The 27,327-nt window shown below is 44.9% G+C and overlaps 2 protein-coding genes across 4 annotated transcripts in view; both read right to left on the reverse strand.

Annotated features, from left to right (window-relative positions):
• The window catches only part of LOC138739679 (E3 ubiquitin ligase Rnf121), a 92,349-nt gene extending 81,332 nt beyond the window's left edge, over positions 1 to 11,017 (reverse strand). For both annotated transcript variants that reach the window (XM_069892231.1, XM_069892230.1), the window contains exons 1-3: positions 10,911 to 11,017; positions 7,354 to 7,391; positions 4,185 to 4,326 (exon numbers count right to left, since the gene is read on the reverse strand). In XM_069892231.1, coding sequence (XP_069748332.1) covers positions 4,185 to 4,326; positions 7,354 to 7,391; positions 10,911 to 10,985 — 255 coding nt within the window. In that variant the 5' untranslated portion in view covers positions 10,986 to 11,017. The remainder of the gene's footprint in view (positions 1 to 4,184; positions 4,327 to 7,353; positions 7,392 to 10,910) is intronic.
• Positions 11,018 to 16,585: 5,568 nt separating this feature from the next.
• spcs2 (signal peptidase complex subunit 2) overlaps positions 16,586 to 27,327 on the reverse strand; it is a 30,942-nt gene continuing 20,200 nt past the window's right edge. Inside the window, exons 2-5 of one of the 2 annotated variants that reach the window (XM_069892233.1) lie at positions 24,247 to 24,330; positions 23,269 to 23,429; positions 17,774 to 17,908; positions 16,586 to 16,839 (exon numbers count right to left, since the gene is read on the reverse strand). In XM_069892233.1, coding sequence (XP_069748334.1) covers positions 16,653 to 16,839; positions 17,774 to 17,908; positions 23,269 to 23,429; positions 24,247 to 24,330 — 567 coding nt within the window. In that variant the 3' untranslated portion in view covers positions 16,586 to 16,652. Of the gene's footprint in view, positions 16,840 to 17,773; positions 17,909 to 23,237; positions 23,430 to 24,246; positions 24,331 to 27,327 lie in introns of those variants that run through there. The other variant, XM_069892232.1, reaches the window with a different exon arrangement.

The raw sequence follows: 27,327 nt of genomic DNA on the forward strand, positions 1-27,327 counted from the left end.
CAAGGGCTTTGAACAGACTGAACTCAGAACTCACAACCCGTCTTCAAAATGGGGTTTCAAACAAGCTTCCAAAAGCCACTGCAAAAAACCAGCACTCTCTCAGTCACACTTATAGAAAAACCCTTTTGACTCTCTCTCCTTGCAAAATCACATGACCTTCTTGGAACAGCAAACTGCATTCAGACAGATTGTGGCACCGGACCTAATCTTTTCAGTTCATTCATCTGTTGCTTTCCAAAACAATAATCCATTATTCCACAGCATGTCTAATTAATACCTACATGTGAAGTCCTTCAACAAAGCAGTTTCCATTGTCTTTACAAAGGCAATGGGAGCCTGGACTGTCTGGCTTGAGCAGTGCTCTGGCATTTTAAATGAGATCTGTGTATGAAGTGTTTGTATCTTTTTGTGACCCAACTAAAAAAAAAAAACCAAAATTGATCTCCTTTAAAGCATATCTATATACAATATAAAATATAACATAATCCATCACAACATCCAAATACTTGTATATCCGATTTCTTCTAATAACCTACCCACTACTGACCAGGCTCATTGGTCTATAATTTGCTAAATGGCAAATTATATTCATAGTTACTTCATGGTTATTTTTAATTAGATTATCCAGTTGCTTTGATCATTTTTTTTTCCCATTTATTTATTCCATCAAAGGTTGCCTGCAACGTGAGACAAACCAGTGTTCATTGTTGCTGCGCTCAGAATCTCACTGAGCCACTTGGGAACGTTGCCTGCAACGTGAGACAAACCAGTGTTCATTGTTGCTGCGCTCAGAATCTCACTGAGCCACTTGGGAACGTTGCCTGCAATGTGAGACAAACCAGTGTTCATTGTTGCTGCGCTCAGAATCTCACTGAGCCACTTGGGAACGTTGCCTGCAACGTGAGACAAACCAGTGTTCATTGTTGCTGCACTCAGAATCTCACTGAGCCACTTGGGAACGTTGCCTGCAACGTGAGACAAACCAGCGTTCATTGTTGCTGCGCTCAGAATCTCACTGAGCCACTTGGGAACATTGCCTGCAACGTGAGACAAACCAGTGTTCATTGTTGCTGCACTCAGGATCTCACTGAGCCACTTGGGAACGTTTCCTGCAACGTGAGACAAACCAGTGTTCATTGTTGCTGCGCTCAGAATCTCACTGAGCCACTTGGGAACGTTGCCTGCAACGTGAGACAAACCAGTGTTCATTGTTGCTGCGCTCAGAATCTCACTGAGCCACTTGGGAACGTTGCCTGCAACGTGAGACAAACCAGTGTTCATTGTTGCTGCGCTCAGAATCTCACTGAGCCACTTGGGAACGTTGCCTGCAACGTGAGACAAACCAGTGTTCATTGTTGCTGCACTCAGAATCTCACTGAGCCACTTGGGAACGAACATGCTGATATCACACATAGGCCACATCAGGAAGGGCAAAGACAGTGAAGCAGATGGGTTTTTAATGACAAGCAATTTGATGGTCGCCATTAATAATATTTTTTTTCAAAAAAAAAACATGCAAGATTGTATTTAGATGCTCGAATTTAATTTGGGATTTGACCTAGTCTCTCTAGATCCAATCTCGGCCTTTGAATGCTGGCCTGTAACTTTAATTACCATGCAATCATATCCACAATTACACTGAATTAGATTATGGCTCAAATTACTTAACTCTATTGGTCTACTGTAGTTCTGTAATCTTTTACAGTGTGACTCAAACAAACACCTGCCAGCATCAGTTTAGAAATCTACCAATAATCTGTAATTAGAGGTCTGTGCCCAAGATGGTGGGACCTGTGCTGGGCAGCCGCCGGCCACGAGGGGCGGCCGCCGGCCACGAGGGGCGGCCGCCGGCCACGAGGGGCGGCCGCCGGCCACGAGGGGCGGCCGCCGGCCACGAGGGGCGGCCGCCGGCCACGAGGGGCGGCCGCCGGCCACGAGGGGCGGCCGCCGGCCACGAGGGGCGGCCGCCGGCCACGAGGGGCGGCCGCCGGCCACGAGGGGCGGCCGCCGGCCACGAGGGGCGGCCGCCGGCCACGAGGGGCGGCCGCCGGCCACGAGGGGCGGCCGCCGGCCACGAGGGGCGGCCGCCGGCCACGAGGGGCGGCCGCCGGCCACGAGGGGCGGCCGCCGGCCACGAGGGGCGGCCGCCGGCCACGAGGGGCGGCCGCCGGCCACGAGGGGCGGCCGCCGGCCACGAGGGGCGGCCGCCGGCCACGAGGGGCGGCCGCCGGCCACGAGGGGCGGCCGCCGGCCACGAGGGGCGGCCGCCGGCCACGAGGGGCGGCAGTCGGCCACGAGGGGCGGCCGCCGGCCACGAGGGGCGGCAGCCGGCCACGAGGGGCGGCCGCCGGCCACGAGGGGCGGCAGCTGGCCACGAGGGGCGGCCGCCGGCCACGAGGGGCGGCCGCCGGCCACGAGGGGCGGCAGCAGGCCACGAGGGGCGGCAGCAGGCCACGAGGGGCGGCAGCAGGCTGGTGCAGGGCACCAGAAACAGGTAAAACACCACCCCCCCCCACCCGTTGAGAAGGAGAAGCCTGGCTACTGAGCGGTGATGTCAACAGTGGACCAGTGAGGGGCTCAGCGGCTGAAGGACCCACACAGACTGCAGCCGACTTGCAGATGGCAGGCTGCTGGAGACTGGCTCGTGGGAACCAAGTATCAGAACTGGAATTCTGGAGGGTGCTGATGGCAAGAAGGGCTCCTGAAGTGCGCTGAAAGCTTCCTGATCGTGTTGGAGGTTTGAATCTGGAGTGCAAGTTGCTGATGGTTTGAACAGGAGTCTGTGAAGCTTCAGGAGCACTGGAGGTGAATCCACAGGCACTCAACGACTCTGAAGGGACTCTCTTTTGCTTCCCCTTCTCTTGTTATTGGGAGTGCCGGGCAATGCTCATGACGACTCTTTGCCTTTTCGGCTGACTAAAATTGATGGATATCGTGTACGTGTGGTGGCACACATCTCTTGTAGCGAACCGGCTCTGCTTGTATCACCATGCTGGCGAGGCAACTGCAGGAAGATGGTGCTGTCGTGGCTAAGGCCACAGCTCGCGCCCCAAGCAATCTTAAAGGGGCACGCGCGGAATTCAAATAATCAGTTCAACTGAAACCTCCACCATGTCCTGTGGTGTGTTTCTGTGTGTGTAGCAGCCGCTACATATATATATTTTTTTGTATTACTTGACAATAAAGGAATTTTGAACCTCCTGGACTAAGTAGCTGAGGGGAAGGAGGTCCAGATTTCCACTGACCTTTGTGTGAATGGGCTATATCCCTTTTGAGATAAGCTCTCTAGTTGAAGATATCCCATTCTCTCCTGTTCCCAGAAATTCTACAACCAGGAATTTCTGCTATCTATTCACCACTTCCTTCAATCATCTTAAATGACTCCAAGCTATCCCCACACCCATTTAATCTTTAGCACAACAGAAATTTAAATTAAATTTAGACATACAGCACAGTAACAGGCCATTTCAGCCCATGAGTCTGTGCCACCCAACTAACCTACACCCCCAGGGAAAATCCACACAGAACATACAAACTCCTTACAGACAGTGCAGTATTCAAACCCTGGTGCCAATCGGTGGCACTATAAAGTATTGCGCTGACCACTGCACAAACCATGCTGCCCAAGCTGTCCTTGCAATTTAATTCTCCAACACTATTTCAGTGCATTTATATCACTCCAAAGCACACTTCTTCTGGCTATCCTTCCCATAGGATGGTGATGGTTCTTTTCAGTCAGTTTGTGGGGTTTGATAGGATACCCCACTCCTCAGAAAGGAACAGTGTGTGTGTGAATGGATTTAGGTGAAATGGGGTTGCACAGGTCCAGACCCACCCTCTCGACATCCCCTCCCAGATCCAGCAGCATGGTGAGGTCCAAGATGGCTGAGGAAAGTTCTGTTGCAGTGAATGGCCAGACCAAGCTATGATGCAAGGGATGCCCTTTCTGATTTTCACAGCGCATGTTACTAGATGGCCGCTGACGCTGCAAGTGGGTTCGTCCGCCCTTTGACGAGTCTTGTTTTTCATCCTGCAGGATGTCTAGCCACCCTCTGCACCAGGTGAGCTTAGTGGGGGAGCCGATTTAGTCACCGACCACCCGACCATGCAACAGGTAGTACTGGGTTACATGCTTATTGTTCAAGAAACAGAGCGACGCAGAGAATAAATAAATACATCCTTACATTGTATGACTTGGCATGTCTTTGCTTCCACTGGACCAGAAGAATCTGTGCTACTACCAAGGTAACAATGAGAATGAGCACCATCTCCGCATGCATTGCTTCGTGCCCACGGTGCTTGGCATGCATCCTTGCATGCTCAACCCTGAAAAGAAGCAAAACACTGTGAACCAGAGTCAACAGCCATTCAGACCTTCGCTTGTCCAGCAATCAGATGAGAACTAACCAGCTTCTCAACTCCACCAACATGACTTGGTTCCACAATCCCAAACCTTTTTCTCACACTATTAATAATAGTAACAGATCAGTGAGGGACTTTGAGGCTGAAGAACCACAGGGAGCAGGCTGTTGGTTACTCAAGGTGGAGAACCCACGCAGGCTGTGGGGCTACAGGCAATTGCAGTCAAGGGCTGCAGACTGGCTGAAGGGGTGTCAGAATCGGGACATGAGAGGGTGTTGGAGGATTCCTGATTGTGTCAGAGATTTGCATCTGGAGTTTGGGTCTCTAATCGTTTGGAGGCTGCGGGAGACTGGAGGTGAATCCTCAGGCACCCGGTGACTCTGCGGGGAGTCTCTTTTGCTTTTCTTTCACTGGCTGTAAGAGGCACCAGGCAATTTCTGCTGATAGCAAATCTTTGTTGACCTTGCGGTAGAGACTAAAGGAAATTTCATGTGATAACACATTTTCTGCTTTATTACACATAACAATAAAATACTGGAAATAATCTACAGGTTAAGCAGCAAATATTAGAGAGAGAGTTGATCCCCCATTAACATGGCAGATAGAAATTTAATTCCCCCCCCCCCCCCCCCCCCCCCCCAGTGGAGAGAAACCCAGATTTCCACTCCCTTACTCCGAAGGTGTGTTTTTGACACCCCAGGTGGATTCTCGTATTTTAAGGTCTATCAAAAGAAACAGGGTAGAAAGAAACTATCAGTTTCATCTTCACCTCGTATTCCGGCTGGACAACTTCCAACTCCTGTTTTTGTTCAGAACCCCCCCCCCCTCCCATCTATCTCTCTTTCTTTATCCCTATGTTTCCTATCCTCCAGCTCTGCATTCACAGAGCCATCCCCTTCTCCCAAATGATTCTCAGCTTCTCTCTCATGCCACCTAAGGCCTGTTGCCCTGTGTTCTCCCACTTCCCTCCACCCCTACCTTTCTCTTCAGGCACCTGCCTGCTTTTTGCTTATTCATTTTCGAAGGGCTCAGGCCGAAACATTGGTTAGATATCTTTCTTTGCTGCGGGACCTGCTGATTTTCTTCAGCACTTTTGTGTAATAATTGCAACATTAGTTATTAAGTTCATGAGAGAGCAACCCTGAGTTTCTAGTCACATGCTAATTTACTTCTCCATCCTGCTCCATTCTGACTTCTATCTTTACTACGTTCTGATGATCCCTAATACAAGGTCGATAACACTTCATTTTATGCCTTGGTACAATGCAACCCTTGAAACCAAATTTGAAATGTAACAATTACAAATTAAGATTTTTTTTGTTGTTGATCAACTTCCATTTACTGATGTATTAAGCCCAATTCTTGTCCTGGTTTTCCATACCTTATTAAAGTAATCATTACCTTGATGACTACAGTCTGCACCTTATCTTAGGCATTTCTTCTATTCTCTTCACCTACCCACCCTCCCCATTCCCCTCAAAAACACCCTGCAACTTTAAACATACTTCTCTATTGGCTGTCTTCCATCTAAACTCAGTCCTGAGACCGCCAATAAAGAGGAAGGGAGGGTTGAGTTGGATAGGTAGACCATTGGGGTGAAGGATGACAGTCATACAGAGGCAGGTGAGAGAGGGATTTTGGGAGATAGGCAAGTGGAAGCAAAGAAAAAAAAGTAGGGAGAGAGAGAGAAGGGTAAAGGTGGAGACGGCAGATGGAGGAACACAAAGACTACCGGTGATGAAATCCAATAAGCAAGTGACAATGAGAACCATTATAGGATTAGGTAAAGAGTAGATAGAACCAGATGATCGGATTGGGGTTGGGGAGGGGGTGGTTTATCTGATGGATGCAATGTGGGGTTAGTAGTGGATGGAACCAGGATGCAAATGAACCATCAGGCCCAAGACTAAATCTTTTCCTTTCTGTTGATGGATCTCACATCGGAAATGCTTCACTGCACAAATGCTGCTTGAGCTACATTTTTCCATATCTGTTCCTGGTCTCCACAGACTGCTCCATCAGACTATGATTGTTTAGTACAAAAAAAAAAATCTGCTGAAGACACATCAGCAGGAGAAAAAAAGATGTTAAATAAAGTCTGCAGGCATTGTGTAATTGAGAAAAATATTGGAGAAAATCAACAGGTCCTGCAACGTTCTTTAAAAACAAGACATGTTGATGTTTTGTGCAGGAAGCCTTCTGATCTGCTCGCAAAACAACCTATCACTGAATTTTGAACACGTGGCAATAAACGAACCTTTCACTCCAGATTCCAGTGACTGGTTTCATGTGACCTCATAATTATTTATGTATTTCGACTTTACTTTCCTACCCAATCCCCATGGATTGCTTTGTAGACTAACAGTCTCAACTTTATTTGATTTGTATGGCGAGCTCTCCAATGGCCACCATGACAGAGGTGCACCAAAGAAGAGGTACAAGGACTGCCTAAAGAAATCTCTTGGTGCCTGCCACATTGACCACCGCCAGTGGACTGATATCGTCTCAAACCGTGCATCTTGGCGCCTCACAGTTCGGCGGGCAGCAACCTCCTTTGAAGACCGCAGAGCCCACCTCACTGACAAAAGACAAAGGAGGAAAAACCCAACACCCAACCCCAACCAACCAATTTTCCCCTGCAACCGCTGCAACCGTGTCTGCCTGTCCCGCATCGGACTTGTCAGCCACAAACGAGCCTGCAGCTGACATGGACATTACCCCTCCATAAATCTTCGTCCGCGAAGCCAAGCCAAAGAGAGAGAAAGAGATATTAATAAATCTCTCATTTTGAATTCCCAGAAATATAATCTTTATGTCTAGCTTAACAAAGCTCTTTATAAATTTCAAAGTCTCTCTGCTTTTACTTTGTTAAAGAATCACATCAGTTTTTCCCATATCACTGCAAGTTCTAGCCCTTGAATCATCCTTGTAAATTTCTCAAGCCCCTTCTCCAATGTCTCTATCTCCTACCTTACTACAAATGTATCTCACCTCCATCTTTCTTCTGGTGACAGGCCGGTCAGGTCAATCTGAAAAAAAAACAGGGAAAATCATGAGTCAAGTTTATTGTCATCTGATTGTACAAGTACAACCTGACAAAACAGCGTTCTCCAGTCCTCTGTACGAAACACACAGAGACACAGCCGCACATAACACACATACAAACAATACAGGGCAAGTATTCATATATACAAATAAAAATTGTTTCATAAATATGAGAGCCTCAAGCAGTTTCTTTGGTCATTTAGCCTGTGGGAAGAAGCGGTTTCTCAGCTTGGTGGGGCTGGCTCTGATGTTCCTGTATCTCTTCCCCAAGAGCAGCTGGAAGATGCTGTAGGCAGGGTGGAAGGGGTCTTCAATGATTTTGTGTACCCTCTTCAGACCATGATCCCAGTAGATCGTGTTGATAGGGGAAAAGGGACACTCCAGTGAACCTCTCTGCCACTCTTATGGTCCTGTGGATTAACCTCTGATCCATTTCTCTGCAGCAATTGTACCACATTGTGATGCAGCCGGCCAGGACACAGAAGCCCTATAGAAGGTTGACATAATGGTGGCTGGTAACCCTGCCCATTTCAGACTTCTCAGGAAGTGCAGTTGCTGTTGCGCCTTCCTGAGCGGAGAGGAGATGTTGAGTGTCCATGATAGGTCACTAGTTAAGTGGACTCTAAGGAACTTGGTGCTCTCCACTTTCTCTACTACAGTGCTGTTGATGTGTGGAGGAAGGTGATCACTCCTGGTCCTCCTGAAGCCCACGATCATCTCCTTCATCTTTTCTGCATTGAAAATCAGGTTGTTCCTCTCGCACCATATTATGAGATTTTCCACCTCTGATCATTGTTGCTGATCAGGCTCAGCCCTGAGTTCACCAGGCTCAGCGTGATGGTGCTCGACATCCTGCCATCTTTACGTTAGGAAGTCCAGAATCCAGTTACAGAGAGGGATGTTCCCAGCGGGGAAAGCTTCTCCACCAGCCCAAGGAACGATCTTATAAAACACCGAGCTGAAGTCAATGAACAGCAGCCTGGCGTACAAGGCGTAATTTTCCAGGTGGGTCAGGATGAAATGAAGGGAAAAGGCTGAAGCATTGTCTATGAAATGAATGAAAGCAGGTAGGTTGAGCTATGCTGCATTCAGTTAAGGACTCTGACCAGAGGATACACTTAAAATAACCTAAATGATTTTAGAGAACCTAGACTTTAATATCGGGCAGCATTGCAGAGCCTTTCCAGTGTTACGAGTCAAAGGGACCCCTTTTATAGTTGGCCCATCTATTCCTTCTATCAAAGTGCATGACCATACACTTTCCAACATTGCATTTTATTTGCCACTTTACCCATACTGCTAAACTAAGTTTCTCCATCCTCTGTTTCCTTATCACCACCTGCCCTGCCACCTATCTTTCAATCATCTGTAAATATAGCCACAAAGCCTTTTTTCCCCACAATCTAGATCATGAACATACAACGCAAAAAGAAGTCGTCCCAATACCAATCCCTGCGGGAACTCTAGGCAGATAACCATAGAGCACATTGAAACAGGTTTTTCTGCCCTTCTAGTCCCTGCTGAACCTAATTCCACTGATCTACAACCCAATCATAACACTCCATAGTCCTCCAATCCATGTACCTGTCCAAAATTCTTCTTAAAAATTAAAACTGAGCCCCCATTCATCACTTCAGCTTGTAACAGGAGCAGCTTAAGAATATGGAGGTGGTGCTGCATCAACTCCAACGACTCCAGGTTGCTGCCTTTGCACAGTTTTTAATGTTCTCCTCAACAGCATGTGGGCCATTGCTGGATGCTCCACTTCAAAAATGTGTTAATCACATGCTATGAATTACCCCATACTGTTCAAAAGCAATTATCAAAAGGAGAGCTGCTGAGCATATGAAAAACACAAAATTCTGAAGGAACTCTGCAGATCAGGCAGCATCCATGGAAGGCAACTGATAATCAAACTTTCAGACCAAAACACTTCATCAGGAACACCAAATACACAAAAAGGGTGGGGGAAGAGTACAGGTTGGCTGGTGGTAGGTGAACAGCAGCAGGCATCATAGAGCAGGAGCAGTGAGACTGTCACAGAACTCCCAAAGAGAGGAGCAAAACTTCAGGCTTACTATCCCTCGAAGAGACATCACAGTGGAGCAATGACAGGAGGTCGTTGCAAAAGTGCAGAGAAACAAGAGAGGAAGACAAATGTACTCAAAAACCACACCTTAAATTGAAAACCAACGAATCAACAAATAGATGAGCTGGCAGTTGGAGAGCTTGAGATAAAATTGCTGTACAGAGAAAGACATCCACGTCAATCATGAAGAACCAAAACGACATATCTCATTTATAGCATTTGGTACAAAGCTGTCAATACCTTGGTGATCAAAGTGCTGATCTAGTTATTTGAAGCTGAGTGCCTCTGCCTCCACCAAAATTTCCTCAGGCATTGTTCTCTAAATTCATATCACCCTCTGGGTGAAAAAAAATTCTCTCTCTAATCCCCTAAAAACCCCTCTTCCTTTAAACATCAGCCACCTAGTCTCAGACACTTCAATTTTTTTTTAAAGCTGTCTGGAGGAAATTAAAATAAAGTGAAACATGAAAGTCTGCAGTCTCTGTGATCATGGTAAAATCACAGGAATGCTGGAGGAACACAGGCATAGGAGGTAAAGATACATCACCGTCATTTCAGGCCCAAGACCTTCAAGGTAGGAGTTGAAAGGCACCCGTTTAAAAAGCTGGGAAAGAGGAAAGAAAGGGCAGGGAGAGGAGCACAGACCAACAGACAAAACAAAAGACAGGTAGCTGCAATGACATGGCCAATTTTGATGAAAACCCATCAGTAACTATTAAATCTCTTAACGTCCCCATTGCTACTGTCCAATCTAGTGAATGCATGGCTTTAGGACAGGGGTCACTTGATCCTTTGTGTGCGCCCCCTGGGCTGGAGAGACACGGTTTTGTCAGGTTGTCCGTGCAAAATCAGATGATGATGAACATGATGGAAAATATATAACTCTCACTCATTCTGCAACGACAGTTCGAAATCAGTTATGACCAGGAACATGTTCAGTTCTTCAGGGAGGTGAAAAAAAATCCCCGGCAAAGGATGGAGACGAACCGGCAGGGAAGGGGTGGGGGTGGGAGACGAACCGGCAGGGAAGGGGTGGGGGTGGGAGACGAACCGGCAGGGAAGGGGTGGGGGTGGGAGACGAACCGGCAGGGAAGGGGTGGGGGTGGGAGACGAACCGGCAGGGAAGGGGTGGGGGTGGGGGCCGCGCCGGCAGGGAAGGGGTGGGGGTGGGGGCCGCGCCGGCAGGGGCGCCGGGAGAAGGCGGCCGCTGAGACCTGGACCCGGTTCCCCGAGCGGAGATGGAGACAGGGCCCAGGCCCCGGGCAGCGACCGTGCCAGGTTGGCCCGGTGTTCCTACGTGGAACCGACCGGGGGAAGCCTGGGCAGCGAGTCCGGGCCCCAGGGAAACGCCAGCGAGACCGGGCTGAGGGTCGGGGAGCCAGTCGCCGCGCCGGGACGGGCCGACTCTCCTTACCAGCTCCTCCTCCACTTCGTGCCCGTGGTGGTCGCCGTGTGGCCCGGGCCCGTCCACTTCCAACACCGCTGCCATCTTTAGCCTGGTAACCAAAGACAGATCATCCTATTGGATCATCAACTCCAGCCAATCAGCTGCATTGATGCTTTGGGGTAGGCTGGACTACATTTTAGCCCCGTGAGCAGAGCGGTCGTGACGTCAGTGCTCCACCGCTGGCCTCCTGCAGGAGAGGAAGGGGACAGGACAACACCTGGCCGCCTGTCAATCAATCGGCCTGACTGGATCAAGCCCCACGCAGTCGGGTGTCAATCACCCTCTGGGCTCGAAGCCTGCACCAGCACCCCGAGCCTGGCTCTGTGGAAGTCTTTGTGGATGAAAGCCTGTTGTACAGTCTTTACCTTGTGTGTGTCTGATTCTAGCTAACAGCGCACCACAACACTTTATGTCAACCAGTAGCTTAAGATGGCCTTTGCTATCTTCCTGCCATGCAGTCAGGGATGGGCCACACAGTAGCAGGTCATCTACATATTGGATAAGTGGTGTGTGATCAGCCAGATCTGCTCTTACCACCCTATTGAATATACTTGGTGATTCTAAGTATCTTTGGGGCAATGTTGACCCTAGAAGGTTCATGGAAACAGATACTATGATTCAGGATGTAATGGAATGGAGAAGGAAGCTGAACACAAATTGATCACAGTAGAGCACATTGTAGTGCTTGTGGAGGGGTCTGGAACCACTGGATCATCTGCAATGACTTGTTTGTTCAGGGATCTTTGACCTTGCACCATTCTCCATTTTCCCTTGCTCTTCTTAACAAGTAGGATTGGAGTATTACAGGGGCTGGTTTTTGGATAGGTCACACCTGCTTCCAGTAGGCCTTGAATTATCCCTCTTTATTAAGTCAATACTATTTTTCTCTTGCGCCTTGCATTCCTGGTTTCAGCTGTATTTTTACCAGTCCTGCAGACTTCATCTTGTTGATGTCATGGCCTCCCTTCTACCCATAGGTTTTTAGGAACATCCTCAAGATATGCCTCTTTTCAGGAGGTTAAAACTTTTATGGCCCTACCTTCACTTTGTTCCTCTCCATTGTGTCGGAAGTTCTCAACTTGCCCAAGATGAGCCACTTGCCCTCATCTCGTCCTTTTTAACAAGGATATCTGACATTGAAAACTGTTGCACCAACATTATTTTAACCATTGGGCAAATATCCTTTGCTTCAAATCCAGGACCAATGCCAAGGGTAACATGTGGGGCTGCTGTATCAGCCATTTTGTACCTCGCCTCAGAAGGAAGTTTGATCTCCTAGCCTCACCATTCCCCCCACACCCTCTTTTCCAATATAGATGGCTGTAGTGGTGATCATGCCTTTCTTCCCTTCCAGGTATTCTTCAATGTCCCTCCTATATACTTCAATCACTGCCCAGTAAATCAAAGTACAAAGTCAGGTACATTTCAGGCTTTTCCAGTACTCTCTGCTGGCTTTCCTTGTCACTGAGCAGGTAGTTTTCCACAGATGCCACTACTCTTTTCAATGATGGCATCTGACATGCATGCAATGAATGCATTACGTTTACACAAGTCACGTCCCATTAAATCTACTGGGGTACTGGGCACGATCAGCAATTGTGCTTCAACAGACTTGTTTCCTATTGTAATTGCTTGCTTTTCAACAAATGGAACAGTTTGTCACGCCAAAGAATCCTCTCATCTTAATATGTTTTGATGTGAGCTGTAATCCAACACTGTCCATACCAACACAAGAATGAGTAGCTTCAGTGTCGATCAGAAACTACTTTTTCCCGTCAATCTCAATGTCAATTTATGGTTCAATCAGTAGGTGTAAAGACATAACTGGAACCATTTGCTCCCTACTTAGGGTTCTCTGGGATCTGTCTCTTTTGGGTTTTCCTCTTCCCGATCTTGACTGGGCCGCCAATCTCCAGTTAAATACTCTTTAGTAGCCAACGGCATCATGTTATGGTAGCCTCCATAACCCGAGTCCAACCCCAACCTCTCTGCTGTCTACCTCCCCGGTTGGGAGCTCCTCTAAGGTAGGGCTGTAAACAGGTTCTCTGGGCAGCCTGGCTGTCCACAGGTCCAACATTGTCCAACGTACTGCCATCTCATCTAATAGGTTGTCGACGCTGGGTTTGTGTGATGCAGGGGAGGATTTCCAAAGGAAATGGAGGGTGAAGGCAATGGCGAACGATTCCCTTGTGGTGAGAAGCTGCTTGTTTGAGCTGCTGTCAGGTGAGCAGAGGTCTGTAGCAGTGCTAGTATAACCACGGGAGACTGGATTGATTTCTGATCACCTGTCTTCTTTTCGTCATCTGCCATCTGTAGCATCAATAACTTCTTAATACCTTATTCTGATTCTCAGACATTCTCAGCCTCCTTGTGTAATCTCCTGTGATGTACTATACCGACACAGTGCTTTTCCCGTTTCTCACTATCCTGGCCTACAACTTTTTCAAGGGCCTTCTGCACAGGTTGTGGCAGTACCTTCCAGACTATGTGGAAAAACATGGTTTGGAAGCTTTCTGTGGCATCAAATGGCTCACCCATATTAGTGAGGCAAGCTTCCTGCATTCTGCCAAGATCGTGAACATCCTCACCTTCCTTTCAGCATCTGTGATTTGTGCAAGATTGGCCCTATTTGGGAAGACTCCACAAGTCATTTCTCCATCACTTTTGTTGGTGCCACAACTCTCTTTAGATCCACTTCCCCAAAAATTTCCTTTGCCTAGTCTAGCACTGTTGGCCAATAGTTGTTTCAGGTCGCCAAAGTATTGTGGCTCCTATGGGATTCAAACTTTGCTATCCAGGGCCCTGCTCCCTCTGCCAAGCAAGGTTTTCTGTATCTATATGGGACCATGGAGTATACTGTTTACGCCTGGGGCCATTTGTGCTGGTTCCTCTTCCCAGTCCACATGCAGTGGGCCACACATCTCAGTTGAGTCTGAATTCCTCCTTATTCGCTCAGATCTGCATACTTCAGCTCCTTTACCACTTTGCCCTCAAAGTAATTTAATCTCATCAAAAATTTTCATTTTTTCCTTTGAACTGACACGAGGGTCTCCCATAAGTTCCAAAGTTAGCTTTTCAACCTGTCCCATGTAATGGTCTTGCTCCCTCTTCACCTGCTTAATTAAATTGTGTTCATTTTCTGTGCAGCTTCCTGCCAACGATATGGATGCAGCCTGATCCCCCAATAGTTAAGTTCACAATATCTTTGATGATTTCTTTCCCCAGGTTCCAACTCTCTCCTCCTTGTTATTCTTGTTCTCTCTGCATACATCGCCTCTCACACTCTTCTAGTGGGATCTGAGGTCACACATCCTTTTCCCCTTCTTCCACTATCTGCCTGTATCCCTTATTCTCATTGTCTGAAGGGTTAAATGGGGGATGCTGATTTCTTAAGTTCATTTGTGTACTAGTTACTTGGGGAGTCAGTTCCACCTGTCCCCATTCAGGCTCTCTCCCTATTGCCTATGGATCTTGGCAAGATCATTCTAAACTGTCTTTCAACTTGTACTTCTCGTACCCCAACCTGCTCTTCCCTTGTACAGTCATTCCATTAGTGGATCTGTTCGTCGGCCATTATGCACCTGCTCTTTGGAAGCCACATACATTCCTGAAATCTGCTCCCTCTGGGATGTTGGTGTTGTGTACAACGGTGGCCGCTCCAATTCCATGAGCCATTAAAGGTAATCAACTCACATTCCCTGACTTTGAATTTACCGGTCGTAACCTGCCATACTTCACATACCCTCCGGGACTCACTCTTCCATTGGTCTATATGTTTTCAATTTCCCCTTTTATCCATTTTATTCTCCCTTTTTCTCTTATTCAGGTTCACATGTGGCTGAAGGAGCTGTGTATGACATTTCCTCACTTGCAGCTTCTATCCGCCCTCAAGGCTCCCCTTACTCAATTTTCTTAAAACACGTTTGATAATCGCTCTTACTCACTTCTAAACTTAATCAACTTTTACCCAGTTCACAAGCTGTCCATTCCTTATTTCCGTATCTGGTTATCAAACTCTCATGCACTCACCACAATGAGTCCATCACTCGTTTGGGACTATCCCTGGGACTGTGTGGACCCTCATTCACAGACTTCTATTAAAAAAGTACCTGCTTACAAGTTATCTACCAATGGAACCCCGCAATCCATCAGCTCCACTCTGCAGTCCCACCAAGTCTATTGGACTCCTGACTAGCTTGCCAATTGTGGATGGTCACTTTTTTGGCCCCCTTTGTCCAGGTCCAGGGTGGTACTTTATTCTTCAGCAATCGAGGTAAGGAATGGAGGGCTCAGACACTATTTCCTAATACCTTTCTATTTTCAAACAAGCTTGATGGAGGTCTGTCACCCCCCCCCCTTAGAGGATCAAGGAGCTCCCCGAATATACAAATGCATGAGTTTGTATCCTCCTGCCACCATCTAACTTACCCAACCACAAAACAATCTTTTCTCCTGTGACAATCATCATCCTATCAGCAATAAGCTACACACTACTCATCTATATAGCACATCATTTTGTGAATGAACTGGTGGTTGCCAGGCAGCAAACATCCTGGGGCCCCTCATTCTTCTTAAAGTATATATGACCCTCTTCACATTCTTTCACAGAGCAGCAAGGCACACAAAGGCATTGATTACCATTGATCAATCTATATTTTATACCGTAGGCTGCAGCTAGTTTGAACGCTTTCCATATTCAGAAGAGCTAAACTACATTAACTACTTGAGACACAGATGCTGTAATTTGGAGTAAAATTTAAAAAAAACATGGAAAAAACCACTGCAGCACAAGCAGTGCCTATGGAAGGAGAGGAACAATCAAGTGAAGTTGCTCGGAGATGTGTTAATTCATCTCCAATCTTGTACATAGAATCAAACAGGCAATTCTTGACAAACAAGCTGCACAAGAAATAAACAGCACCGAGCAAGTAGTGCCAGATTCCCCTATCATAGGACACATATCCCTCTCTACTACATGAAGGTCTTGGTTTCAAAAGTTTATCCTACATGTTACCCACTGGGAACATTACCCAAAAGACTCAAGTTCATATGAACCATGAAAACATCAAGTTCTTTCTCTACACTCTCCAACATCTAATCATGGGTGAGCAGAATTTTCCCTTGATGTAGAGTGAGAAGATCCAAAACATTTATCCATTTCTGTACCCTGCTTCCCAGCCAGAGTGAAGAAGAAGATTTGAAATCTTGTGTTGTCCAGGGCAATTTGCGGGAAGGCGAGACATTTTAAAAGTGCTACATAAACATACGCTGCTGTTGAATGACTTTAGAAATTAGATTCCATTTAACCATATAACCACTTACAGCACAGAACAGGCCAGTTCGGCCACACTAGTCCATGCCATAACAAATCCCCACCCTCCTAGTCCCACTGACCAGCACCGGTCCATATCCCTCTAGTCCCCTCCTATCCATGTAACGATCCAGTCTTTCCTTAAATGTAACCAATGATCCCGCCTCGACCACGTCTGTCGGAAGCTCATTCCACATCCCCACCACCCTCTGCGTAAAGAAATTTCCCCTCATGTTCCCCTTATAATTTTCCCCCTTCAATCTTAAACCATGCCCTCTAGTTTGAATCTCCCCCAAGCCTGTGGGAGCAGCCAGCAGAGAACACAACACAATCACAACAAATCAATCAAAGTTTTTTTCCTTTTCTTGAGTACAACAGAAAGCAAAGCACACAGACTCTTATTTCATCTTTTTCTTCTTCCCTAAAGAATCATGCAGTTTCGATACTTCTGGCTCAAAGAAATCCATAACCAAAGTCCCAGATTCGTCGAAGAAGTACTCTAGGGACTTGGTAAATTCCCTTTCCCGCTCCTGGTTGGTTCGGCCATCAATGAATGTCATCCTTAATGTGTACTGGTCATCAAACCTGGAATAATTAGAAAGTTGATGCTCTTTACAATCATCTTCCAAAATCTTCAAGAGGACAGGTCAAATCATTTATTGAGGGGATACGAGCACAAACTCTGCTTCTTTACATAAATAAACAACAAAGATCAGGAACATTTCCCTGGCCAATGAGCACCATCTTAGAGTTGCAAGGCTCTGTGAAAAGATCCACACATTTTCTTCTACCTTTAACCCTGCTACCCCATCCAAAAAAGCTGGCAAGTTAAACCAATTTCTTCTGGACTCCCAACTAATATTAGGTTTTTAAATATTGGTGATGGGTCTGAGAAATGTAGCTTTGCTGATATAAAGGCTATTATTAATTTAGCTGCATACATGATAAGAGTCTGGGCTGTATAGACATCTGGAAGTTGTAACAATTTAAAAAATTTTAGACATTCAGCATGGTAACGGGCCATTTTGGCTCACGAGTCCGTACTGCCCAATTTACACCCCATTAACCTACACCTCATGCATGTTTTGAACTATGGGAGGAAACTGGAACCCCCAGAGAAAACCCACACAGACAAGGAGAGAACATACAAACTCCTTACAGACAGCACGGGATTCAAATCCTCGTCTGGTTCCAATCGCTGGCGCTGTAAAGGTGTTGCGCTAACTGCTACGCCAACCATGTTAAACCAAAATAATTGATAAATTAAAAACAGAATTGCTGGATGAACTCAGCAGGTCTTGCAATGTTCATAGGAGGTAAAGGTAAGTGACTGACATTTTGGACCTGAGCCCTTCTTACCTCGAAGGAGGGTTCAGGCGTGAAATGTCGATAATATGGATGCTGCAAGTGTGTTGAGTTCCTGCAGCACTAAGTGTTTTTACCACCATCACAGCACCTGCAGACTTTTGTGTTTGATTGATAAAATTAAATGGTTTAGAGAGAAATTAAAATTCAGTACCTCCTCAGTGCTGAAGATAGCTGCCAGGTGTCACCAGGATCCAGTCCAGCAGGGTCTTTCTGTATAGCAATTAAAAATATGCTTCTCTCTTTGTAGGATGTATAAAATGTAAGAATCCCCATCATAACAAAATAGGTGCAGTAATGTTAAAGAAAAATGCAGACATTTTCATTTGCTCCACCCTCCTTGTAATCTTCTGACTCTTCTAATTGTTCAGGGTTCTTCCACATAGTCGTGGATTACGTTTAGCCAACTCAACCCCTAAACACAAATGTTTTTTGGTAATACCCAAAGTAGCAGAGAGCCCTGAAGCATGCAGTACAAGTTCCATAGAGAATAAAACTTAAAAGGTGCTTTGAGCTTTAAAATATTACATTTGAATGATAAGCTCAGTGGCACTAATTCAAAATCAAAAACTTGAGAAAGAGGAAAATAATTACATTGTAATAGAAAGGTGTTTGGCAACTATATTCCCTCTTTATTTCAGTACATTTCCAATGATCCGAAAACCATTTTACCAAAATTCTGTATAATTAAATTTGGCGGCAACATGACACCACAAGTTGAAAATATATTTTCACCCGACATGCTCATGTGGGGCTCTTTCACACTGTAAGTACTAGTTTGATAACAACAGAGCTCAAAGTCAGCTGGGAAGACAGAGACTGAACGGCTGGATGCTGGCTGGAATCTTGAGCAATCAGTGAGTGACTGCAGGAAGCCAACGGGTTAGATAGTACATGGTGAGATTATTCTTGTTTCAGGTAACTCCCTCCCCTCTCTCTTTCCATTTCTTCTTTACCCTCCACTGTTTTTGGTTCTCTGCTGTCCCAGCGTCATCAAGGAGATCGGCTTCCCGGGAAAGAGTGGCCATGGCTGTGGGGCGGTGTCAGGGATCAGCGACGGTGGCAGGAGCAGGGACCTCGGGTACTCAGGCAGGAATGGGGACCTCGAGCTCCTGGGAAGTATCGGGAACGGTGGTGGGAGGTGTCGGAGATCAGCGACGGCCGATACAAGAATTCTGCTGATGCCATTGGGCTGCTTAAAGCAATTTTTTGGTTATCTGAAAAATCTGATTAACCGATAAAGATCCGGAACCGAACATTTTTTAGGATGAACGTGGCTGATCTATGTTGGCCTCAACTCCTCTCATGCCCCTCTATTCATCAAATGTTTATCCATCTCACTTTTCGTGATCCAGCTTCCATCACCTACAGAGAACAGAGAACTCCCGGTTCATCACCTTCTGTGAGAAGAAATGTTTACATAGCTAATTTTAAATGACCAAATTCTTCTCTCGTCCCCTTATTTGAAACTCCCCAACTCGTAAGAACCTCCCAACAACAACTACCCTGTTCAAGACCCCTTAGGATCTTTGGCTGAACAAGGTCATCCGTTATTCTTCTAATCCGAGGAATAAAGTCCCTACTGTTGTCTCTTTCAGTAGGATAACCTTCACATCCAGGAATTAGCCAGCTGAATCCCCTTGTACTATTTCTAGTGTTATAGTATTTCTTTTAGGTTAAGGGAACCAAATTTATTTTAGCATCTCACACAACAATCTTATTTTTAAATTCTTACCCCTTTGCAATGAAGCCCAAAATAAAATCTGCTCTTTTAAGGCAGTTAATAGCAAATTATAATCCAATCCAAAAATGGGAACTAAAATCTTGAAAACTGTATTAAAATAATTACCAATCAAAAAGCAAAATGAGGGGACAGGTGAACTCTAGTTGCTGAAGTACGTTGGATCTGACGGACATCACAGCTATCCACTAATGTCTCATTTAGAAAAAGTGTTAGCAGTTCAAAGAATTCAGTAGATAAGCTGATGTCCACATTTCAGATCATAAAATGCATCATGGACATTGTGCAGCTTTTAAACTAAAGAGATAGGTAAGAGAACAGTGGACATGGTGGTCTAAAGTGAATTATGAAAATAGATGTAGACAAAGTGACATTTAAGAGACTTCGTGATTCTCAAAAAAAAGAGGTATACTCTCACAGAGGAATAAATATTCTACAAGGGTAATGCATACAAACTCACCAAGTTAAGGATGATATTAAATTAATAGAGAAGATGCAAAAATTATGAAAATCTATTCAAAAAATGGGAGAAATGGATGAGACTGAGAAATTAATAATGCAAAATAAAGTGAATACCAGAGACTTTGAACAAATAATTCTTCATGGCAGAAGACAATGAAAGCATTTGAAAAAGAGTATACAATCAAGGGGCCTGGAGAACTTAAAACAAGGACTAGCTAAGTAGCACACTGACAGTACAAAGACTGACAAGTTCCAAGGGTCTAATGGCCTGCATCTTAGGTCTTAAAACATATGGCTGTAGATATTTTGGATGCTCAGTATCAATCTTCCAAAATTCCTGAGATTATCAAAAGTCTAAGCAGATTGGAAAACAATTAATGAAACTTCTTTTCAAGAGGCCCATTAAACACTGAAATTATAGTCAAAGAATGTGCTATCAATACTTGGAAAGCATGGTAACCATTAAGGGTACAACACAACATTTAGAAAATCATAACACAGATTCACAAATTTATTAGAATTTTTGAAGATCAATTTAAAGAATTCATATTAAGAGAATGAGGGTGTTTTGCCCCAATTTACTGATGATATAATGAGGCAGAAGAGCTACATCTGAGGATGATGAAAAGGAATATGGATATATAAAGCAAATGGGCAAAAATCTGGCAAAAAGATGATAATGTTGAAAAAAGTGTGATTATATACTATGGTGGTAAGTAAATATTGTTCACATGAAGAGAAGATGTAGATGCTGTTGTTCTGTCAGATCTGGATATCCTTTTGCATAAAAAAACAAATCAGATACATTTCGTACTTAGGGAAGCAAATAGAACATTGTCCTTCAACTGCAGCCTTGCATTAAGTTTGGACTTCTTATTTGAGGAATATACTTGCACTGGGCAATTCAGAGGTTGCTTCCTGGGATGAAGATGTTAGAAAGGATCAAGCAAATTGAGATTATACTCACGGGACTTTAGAAGGATGAGACATTTCACTGAAACCTAGGATTATGAGAAAGTTTGACAAGAATATTGTTGAAAGAATGCTTAACCTCTTGGAGATCTGGAACTTAAGGTTTGTATTTAAGAATAAAGGAACAATTATTTAGAGCAGTTATTCTCAACCCTTGTTTGGCTATGATCCCTTTAGGACTCTGCTCAAAGTTTATGGGGCCCCTTACCCATGAACCAATCAAGTTTAGTTGGTTTCTTCCTTACATTTCTCCTACTTATTACATTAAAAAATATCCCCCCCCCCAAAAAAAAATGTGGTATGGCCCCAAGGAGGGCTTATGGCTTCCACTGTTCCATGGAGAATGCCTGATTTAGAGCACAAATGAGGAAGAATTTCGAGCACAAATCTTTGGAATTCTCAGCACCGGCAAGATGTGGATGAATTATGGAGCATATTCAAGGCCAAAGTAAACATAATCCTCGACCCTTAAGGAATTAAAAATAAGAAATTGACAAGAGTGGAGTTGAAACCAAAATCATATCAAGATATGGGTGAATGGCAGAGACCATTTGGTCTTCTCCTGCTAGACATGTTCACTTCCCTTTGCCAAAATGCTTGTAATTCATGATTATGGCCCAGAGGGTAAAATTCTCCACTCAGTTACAAAGCTGTGGGTTCTAAAGAATTGGAGATGTAACTGCTCAGCCAAGGGATTGATATTTAGTTAGTAAGTCCCCTTATGGCTTAGTCATGGAGCATCATATCACAAGCTAAAGTGACAATGAAAAATTACATACCCACTCTTCTCTTTGGCTTGGCTTCGCGGACGAAGATTAATGGAGGGATAATGTCCACGTCAGCTGCAGGCTCATTTGTGGCTGACAAGTCCGATGTGGGACAGGCAGACACAGTTGCAGCGGTTGCAAGGGAAAATTGGTGGGTTGGGGTTGGGTGTTGGGTTTTTCCTCCTTTGTCTTTTGTCAGTGAGGTGGGCTCTGCGGTCTTCTTCAAAGGAGGTTGCTGCCCGCCGAACTGTGAGGCGCCAAGATGCACGGTTTGAGGCGAGATCAGCCCACTGGCGGTGGTCAATGTGGCAGGCACCAAGAGATTTCTTTAGGCAGTCCTTGTACCTCTTCTTTGGTGCACCTCTGTCACGGTGGCCAGTGGAGAACTCGCCATATAACACGATCTTGGGAAGGCGATGGTCCTCCATTCTGGAGACGTGACCTACCCAGCGCAGTTGGATCTTCAGCAGTGTGGATTCGATGCTGTCGGCCTCTGCCATCTCGAGTACTTCAATGTTGGTGATGAAGTCGCTCCAATGAATGTTGAGGATGGAGCGGAGACAACGCTGGTGGAAGCGTTGTAGGAGTCGTAGGTGATGCCGGTAGAGGACCCATGATTCGGAGCCGAACAGGAGTGTGGGTATGACCATCTAGTGTCGCCGAAAATGTTCTCCCAGAATCACAGTGCGGCTTTCGTGCAAACAGAGGAACTACTGACATGGTCTTTGCCCTCAGACAGCTCTAAGAAAAGTGCAGAGAACAAAACAAAGGACTCTACATCATCTTTGTTGATCTCACCAAAGCCTTCGACACCGTGAGTAGGAAAGGGCTTTGGCAAATACTAGAGCGCCTCGGATGCCCCCCAAAGTTCCTCAACATGGTTATCCAACTGCACGAAAACCAACAAGGTCGGGTCAGATACAGCAATGAGCTCTCTGAACCCTTCTCCATTAACAATGGCGTGAAGCAAGGCTGTGTTCTCGCACCAACCCTCTTTTCAATCTTCTTCAGCATGATGCTGAACCAAGCCATGAAAGACCCCAACAATGAAGACGCTGTTTACATCCGGTACCGCACGGATGGCAGTCTCTTCAATCTGAGGCGCCTGCAAGCTCACACCAAGACACAAGAGCAACTTGTCCGTGAACTACTCTTTGCAGACGATGCCGCTTTAGTTGCCCATTCAGAGCCAGCTCTTCAGCGCTTGACATCCTGTTTTGCGGAAACTGCCAAAATGTTTGGCCTGGAAGTCAGCCTGAAGAAAACTGAGGTCCTCCATCAGCCAGCCCCCCACCATGACTACCAGCCCCCCCACATCTCCATCGGGCACACAAAACTCAAAACGGTCAACCAGTTTACCTACCTCGGCTGCACCATTTCATCAGATGCAAGGATCGACAACGAGATAGACAACAGACTCGCCAAGGCAAATAGCGCCTTTGGAAGACTACACAAGAGAGTCTGGAAAAACAACCAACTGAAAAACCTCACAAAGATTAACATACCCACTACCTTGCTGATATTTGTGGTGACCTTACTATGCACAAATTTCCTTCCATGTCTCCTATACTATTGCTGTGGCTGGTCTTTAACAAGTACTTTATAGAAGGCACACCCAATAAGTACTTGCATTGCGACATCCAAAGAATGGAGCACTCCCAATAGCACGACAATAACATAATTGATCCCTTTCAAATAAAAGGATATGAAAGAACACAAGCAGCAAGAACATTCTTCGACTGTGGAAAAGGATGCATATAATCCCAGATCAGGGCGACAATTGCAAAGAGGCAAGAGATTGTGCAAATGAGAAGTCGGCCGTCAATCAACTCATAATTCTCCTCATACCCATACTTCTCAAGAAGAACCTACGACAAAATCAGAAACAAAATGTAATTAATTTGAGCAGATACCAATGACACACAAGTAAATGGAAAGTATTAATTTTTTTTAAAATTATTGGAAGTCATGATGTACTTATAGACAAAACTCATTAATGTTTCAGACTGATGACCCCATGTGGAATACTGAGAAGCCTGTCACAAGCTTAAATGTACCATGTATGCCATTGTATAGGTCGATCTTTGGAACTTAAAATTTTTACCTTCATAATCAGGCCATCCTATATAAAGGGTCCAAAATACTTACCTTGACAATGAAGTCTCAACACCACCATCATTTTCCCGCCAGGTCCAATGCAATCTTGCGTATGCCTTATTAATTATTTGCGAAGTCTCTTCCGCCCAGTCTGACTGCTGTCGGATCTGTACAGGCTTTAAATAGCCTGTTACAGGAGCTGACAGGAGTGGTTTACTTAAAAATATCCAAATGAAATGTAAACCTTTAAATGATCGTTTGTTTTTAAAATATTGTGATCTGCTTTTAACAACAACCACTGGTCAGCAGTAAGTGTCACACTTTTGGCGGGGTAGGCGAAATGACGGCTTATTCAAAGGGTATCTCTCAAAGCCAACATTTTAGGTGGAAATTCCAGGGATGTCCTATATGACGGCATATACGGTAAGCATGCTGATTAGCTGAAAAAGTCTATTCATTGTTTATGTGCTTGGGAAAGCTAGTCACCTAGAGTAAGATATTTCAAAATGTTCCAGGCTGATCTATCAAAGCAGGACTTTGAATTAGTTTGAGACAAAATGCAAGAAATCTATGTGATAATTTGCTTACCTTTTTGGCAGCGTCGTCCAAGGCATTTTTCACAGCTGCTCCATCCCACTTATCAATCTTTACTGGCTTGTCATCAATCTTCCACTATGAAAAATATATAAGAAACATTAAGAACCTAGAAACATGCCCCAGCAGCTGCTATCACATTCAATAAGACTGCAAGGAATCATCCACTTCAAATCCACTTTCCCATCCAATGCTCATGACCCTTAAATCCCATAGGGTCCAACTCGCAACATGAATACAGTAGAATTAATTCAATCAACTGGAAACTCAAAACAACTGGCAGAAAAAAAAAGCAAACAAAATAAATAAATATTTTTTAGAGAAATAGAATACTTTTTTAAAATAAAAGTTTAAATTGTAAAAGTAAATATTCTCTAAAGCAGCACACTCCCCTTGGAAGCAAACAAGGGGTTTGCATTTTGGGTTGCTATGCCTCTTTCTAGAGGGCACGGGGCTCCCACCGTGGGAGCCCCGCAGATTGGCGGCAAACACATCACGCCCCCCCGCCATTCCATGGAGACCGGGACAGGAGGGATATAAAAGGATGGCAAACTCAAATAAACAGTCTTTGGCTGACTAACCTTGTGTATGTGTGTTGATTTAGTTGCTCTACCAAAGTAGTTGCTACAATTGGTGACCCTGACTGCAAGATTCAGCCAAAGTTGGAATCTATAGCTGTCATGAATGTAGCCACAGCTGCAATTAATGCAGTATGAGTTCACTTGCCTCCTTTTTGGCCCCACCAACCTCGGTTATGGCTTAATCAGGCTGAAACCCAGTTTTGTTTTTGTGGCATAACGGCTGAGGACACAAAATTTTGAAACATCATCAGATATTGCTAGTGAGTGAATTTATTGTGCACCTTCCGGCAGGCAACCAATACATCAGGTTCCATTACTTTCTCCTGGACACACTGGAATTGACCAGGCACGAGCATGGCATGCGGCTTTTGAATATGGAGGGGCTAGGTGACAGGAATCCATCCATCTTGATGAATGAGATGCTAGCGTTAGTGGACAGTCATTCTCATTGCTTGTATTTTGAGATTCTATTCCTGTCGAAACTCCCGGGTTGCTTCTGAATACCAATAGCTAACATGGGTTTCTGCCATCCCCATGACGTGGCCCAGGAGGCTGACAGACTCTACCAAACGCCATTGCAAGAGTCTGCTCACGTACAAGCCACATTCACAGCAGATACATCTCCTTGCGTGCCACAAAGAAGAAGGAACGTACTGACGGGTGCCAAGAATGGTGCTTTTACTGTTGTCGGTGGGGAAAAAAATGCCCGTAGATGCGTGCCCCTGTATAGATACCACAAAAAGGAGTTAGGAACTGAAGTTGTCGCCACACCTCATCTTTATTCGTATTAGGTATATCAATAAGGCTTTATCTGTAAACTTGGGGGAGGACAGGTTAATTATGACAGCTGGACAGCTAGTGCAACACTGTTACAGCTCCAGCAACCGAATTTAAATGTTTTAAGTTATGGGAATTACATGATTAAAGTGAACTTTAGATAATTCAATACTATAATTTTTTTTCCAAATTACTTTTGGACCATCTTTTTTTCCTAATCTGTGTATTCTTATTGCAGGTGCATTAATTAGGCATTTTCTCAGTCCACTGGAAAATTTGTATCTGCGGCATCCATGATCTCCGTAGATGCCAGATAATGGGTATACTGTATACTCAAGAACCCACAGAACTCTGCAGTGAATAACTCAAAATTTTCTCATCCTAAAATACTGGCCACTTATTCTGCTCCAAATTCGAGACACTTCGCTTCAGTCATGGGAAACAGTGTGCTCATCATGTATTCATTAAGAGCATAGCAGTTTTTGAAAAACCTCTCTATTGATGTTCAATTCTTGTAGACTATTTTTTTTAAAGAATCAATTTCCATTTTAAAAGTTCTTCATCTGTTCTACTTTTACATATGGGAATTGCCAACTGCATAAAAGTTTAGTTAGGCCACATTTAATGCACTTTTGTTCATTTGCATTTGAGGAAGAATGTTGAGGCTTTGGAGAGGGTGCAGAAGAGGCACATCAAGATGTTCCCTAGATAAGAGAGTAGCTATAAAGAGAGGTTGGAGAAACTTGGATTGTTTTCTCGAGAGTGTCAAAGAAGAGGCCAATTTGGTGGACGTGTATAAAATTAAGAGATGCACAGTTAAGGCAGATCATATTTTCCTTAGGGTGGAAATATCAAATACCGGAGAGCTTAGACTTAGAGTGAGTTTAAAGATTTGTGTTGAAGCACAAAGTGGTAGGTGTTTGGGACATGCTGCCAGGGTAGGTGGTGGACGCAGATACAATAGCAATATTTAAGCATTTAGACAGGTACCTGAACAAGCAGGAGAAGGAAGTGCGTAGACCATTTCCAAGAAGATGGGATGAGTCAAAACTGGCAAAATGGTGAGCTGAAGGGCCTGTTCCTATGCTGTATGTTAACCATTTGGCATTGAGAAAACTGGCCCTCAACGACTTGGTCAATTCTATGAATCTTAACCTAATACCAGAGCCATTGCTCAGTGAAAATAATTTGCAGAGAATACACCACAGGAACAGGCCCTTTGACCCACATGTCTATGCTGAAGATATCCAAATCGATCTAAAAATATACCGCTTGCTCTTTATAAGATATCCCTCCATCCCCTTCACATTCATGTGTCCAACTAGAAGCCTCTTAAACGTTATCATTGTATCCACTTCACTACTACTCCTGGCAATTTGTTCCAGACACCCACCATTTTCTGTAAAATATTTACCCAGCATCTCACTGCTAAACATCCTCCCCTCTTGTAAACACATATGGTGTTTTCCTTGGGGAAAAGATTCTGACTCTCCCACCCTGTCAATGCCTGTCATGATTTTATATAGGCCTAGCAGGTTGCCAGTGAAAATAACCCAAGTTTGTCGAATGTCTCCTCCTAACTTGTATCCTGTCAACAAGACAACATCCTGGTCAACCTCTGTTGTATTTTTTCTAAAGCCTTCAGATACTTCCTGCAATGTGACAACCAGAATTTCACACAGTATTTGAAGTGTAGCTTAACGAAAGTTTTGTATAG

The sequence above is a fragment of the Narcine bancroftii genome, chromosome 7 (genome assembly GCF_036971445.1).
Source record: "Narcine bancroftii isolate sNarBan1 chromosome 7, sNarBan1.hap1, whole genome shotgun sequence".
Lineage (NCBI taxonomy): Eukaryota > Metazoa > Chordata > Chondrichthyes > Torpediniformes > Narcinidae > Narcine > Narcine bancroftii.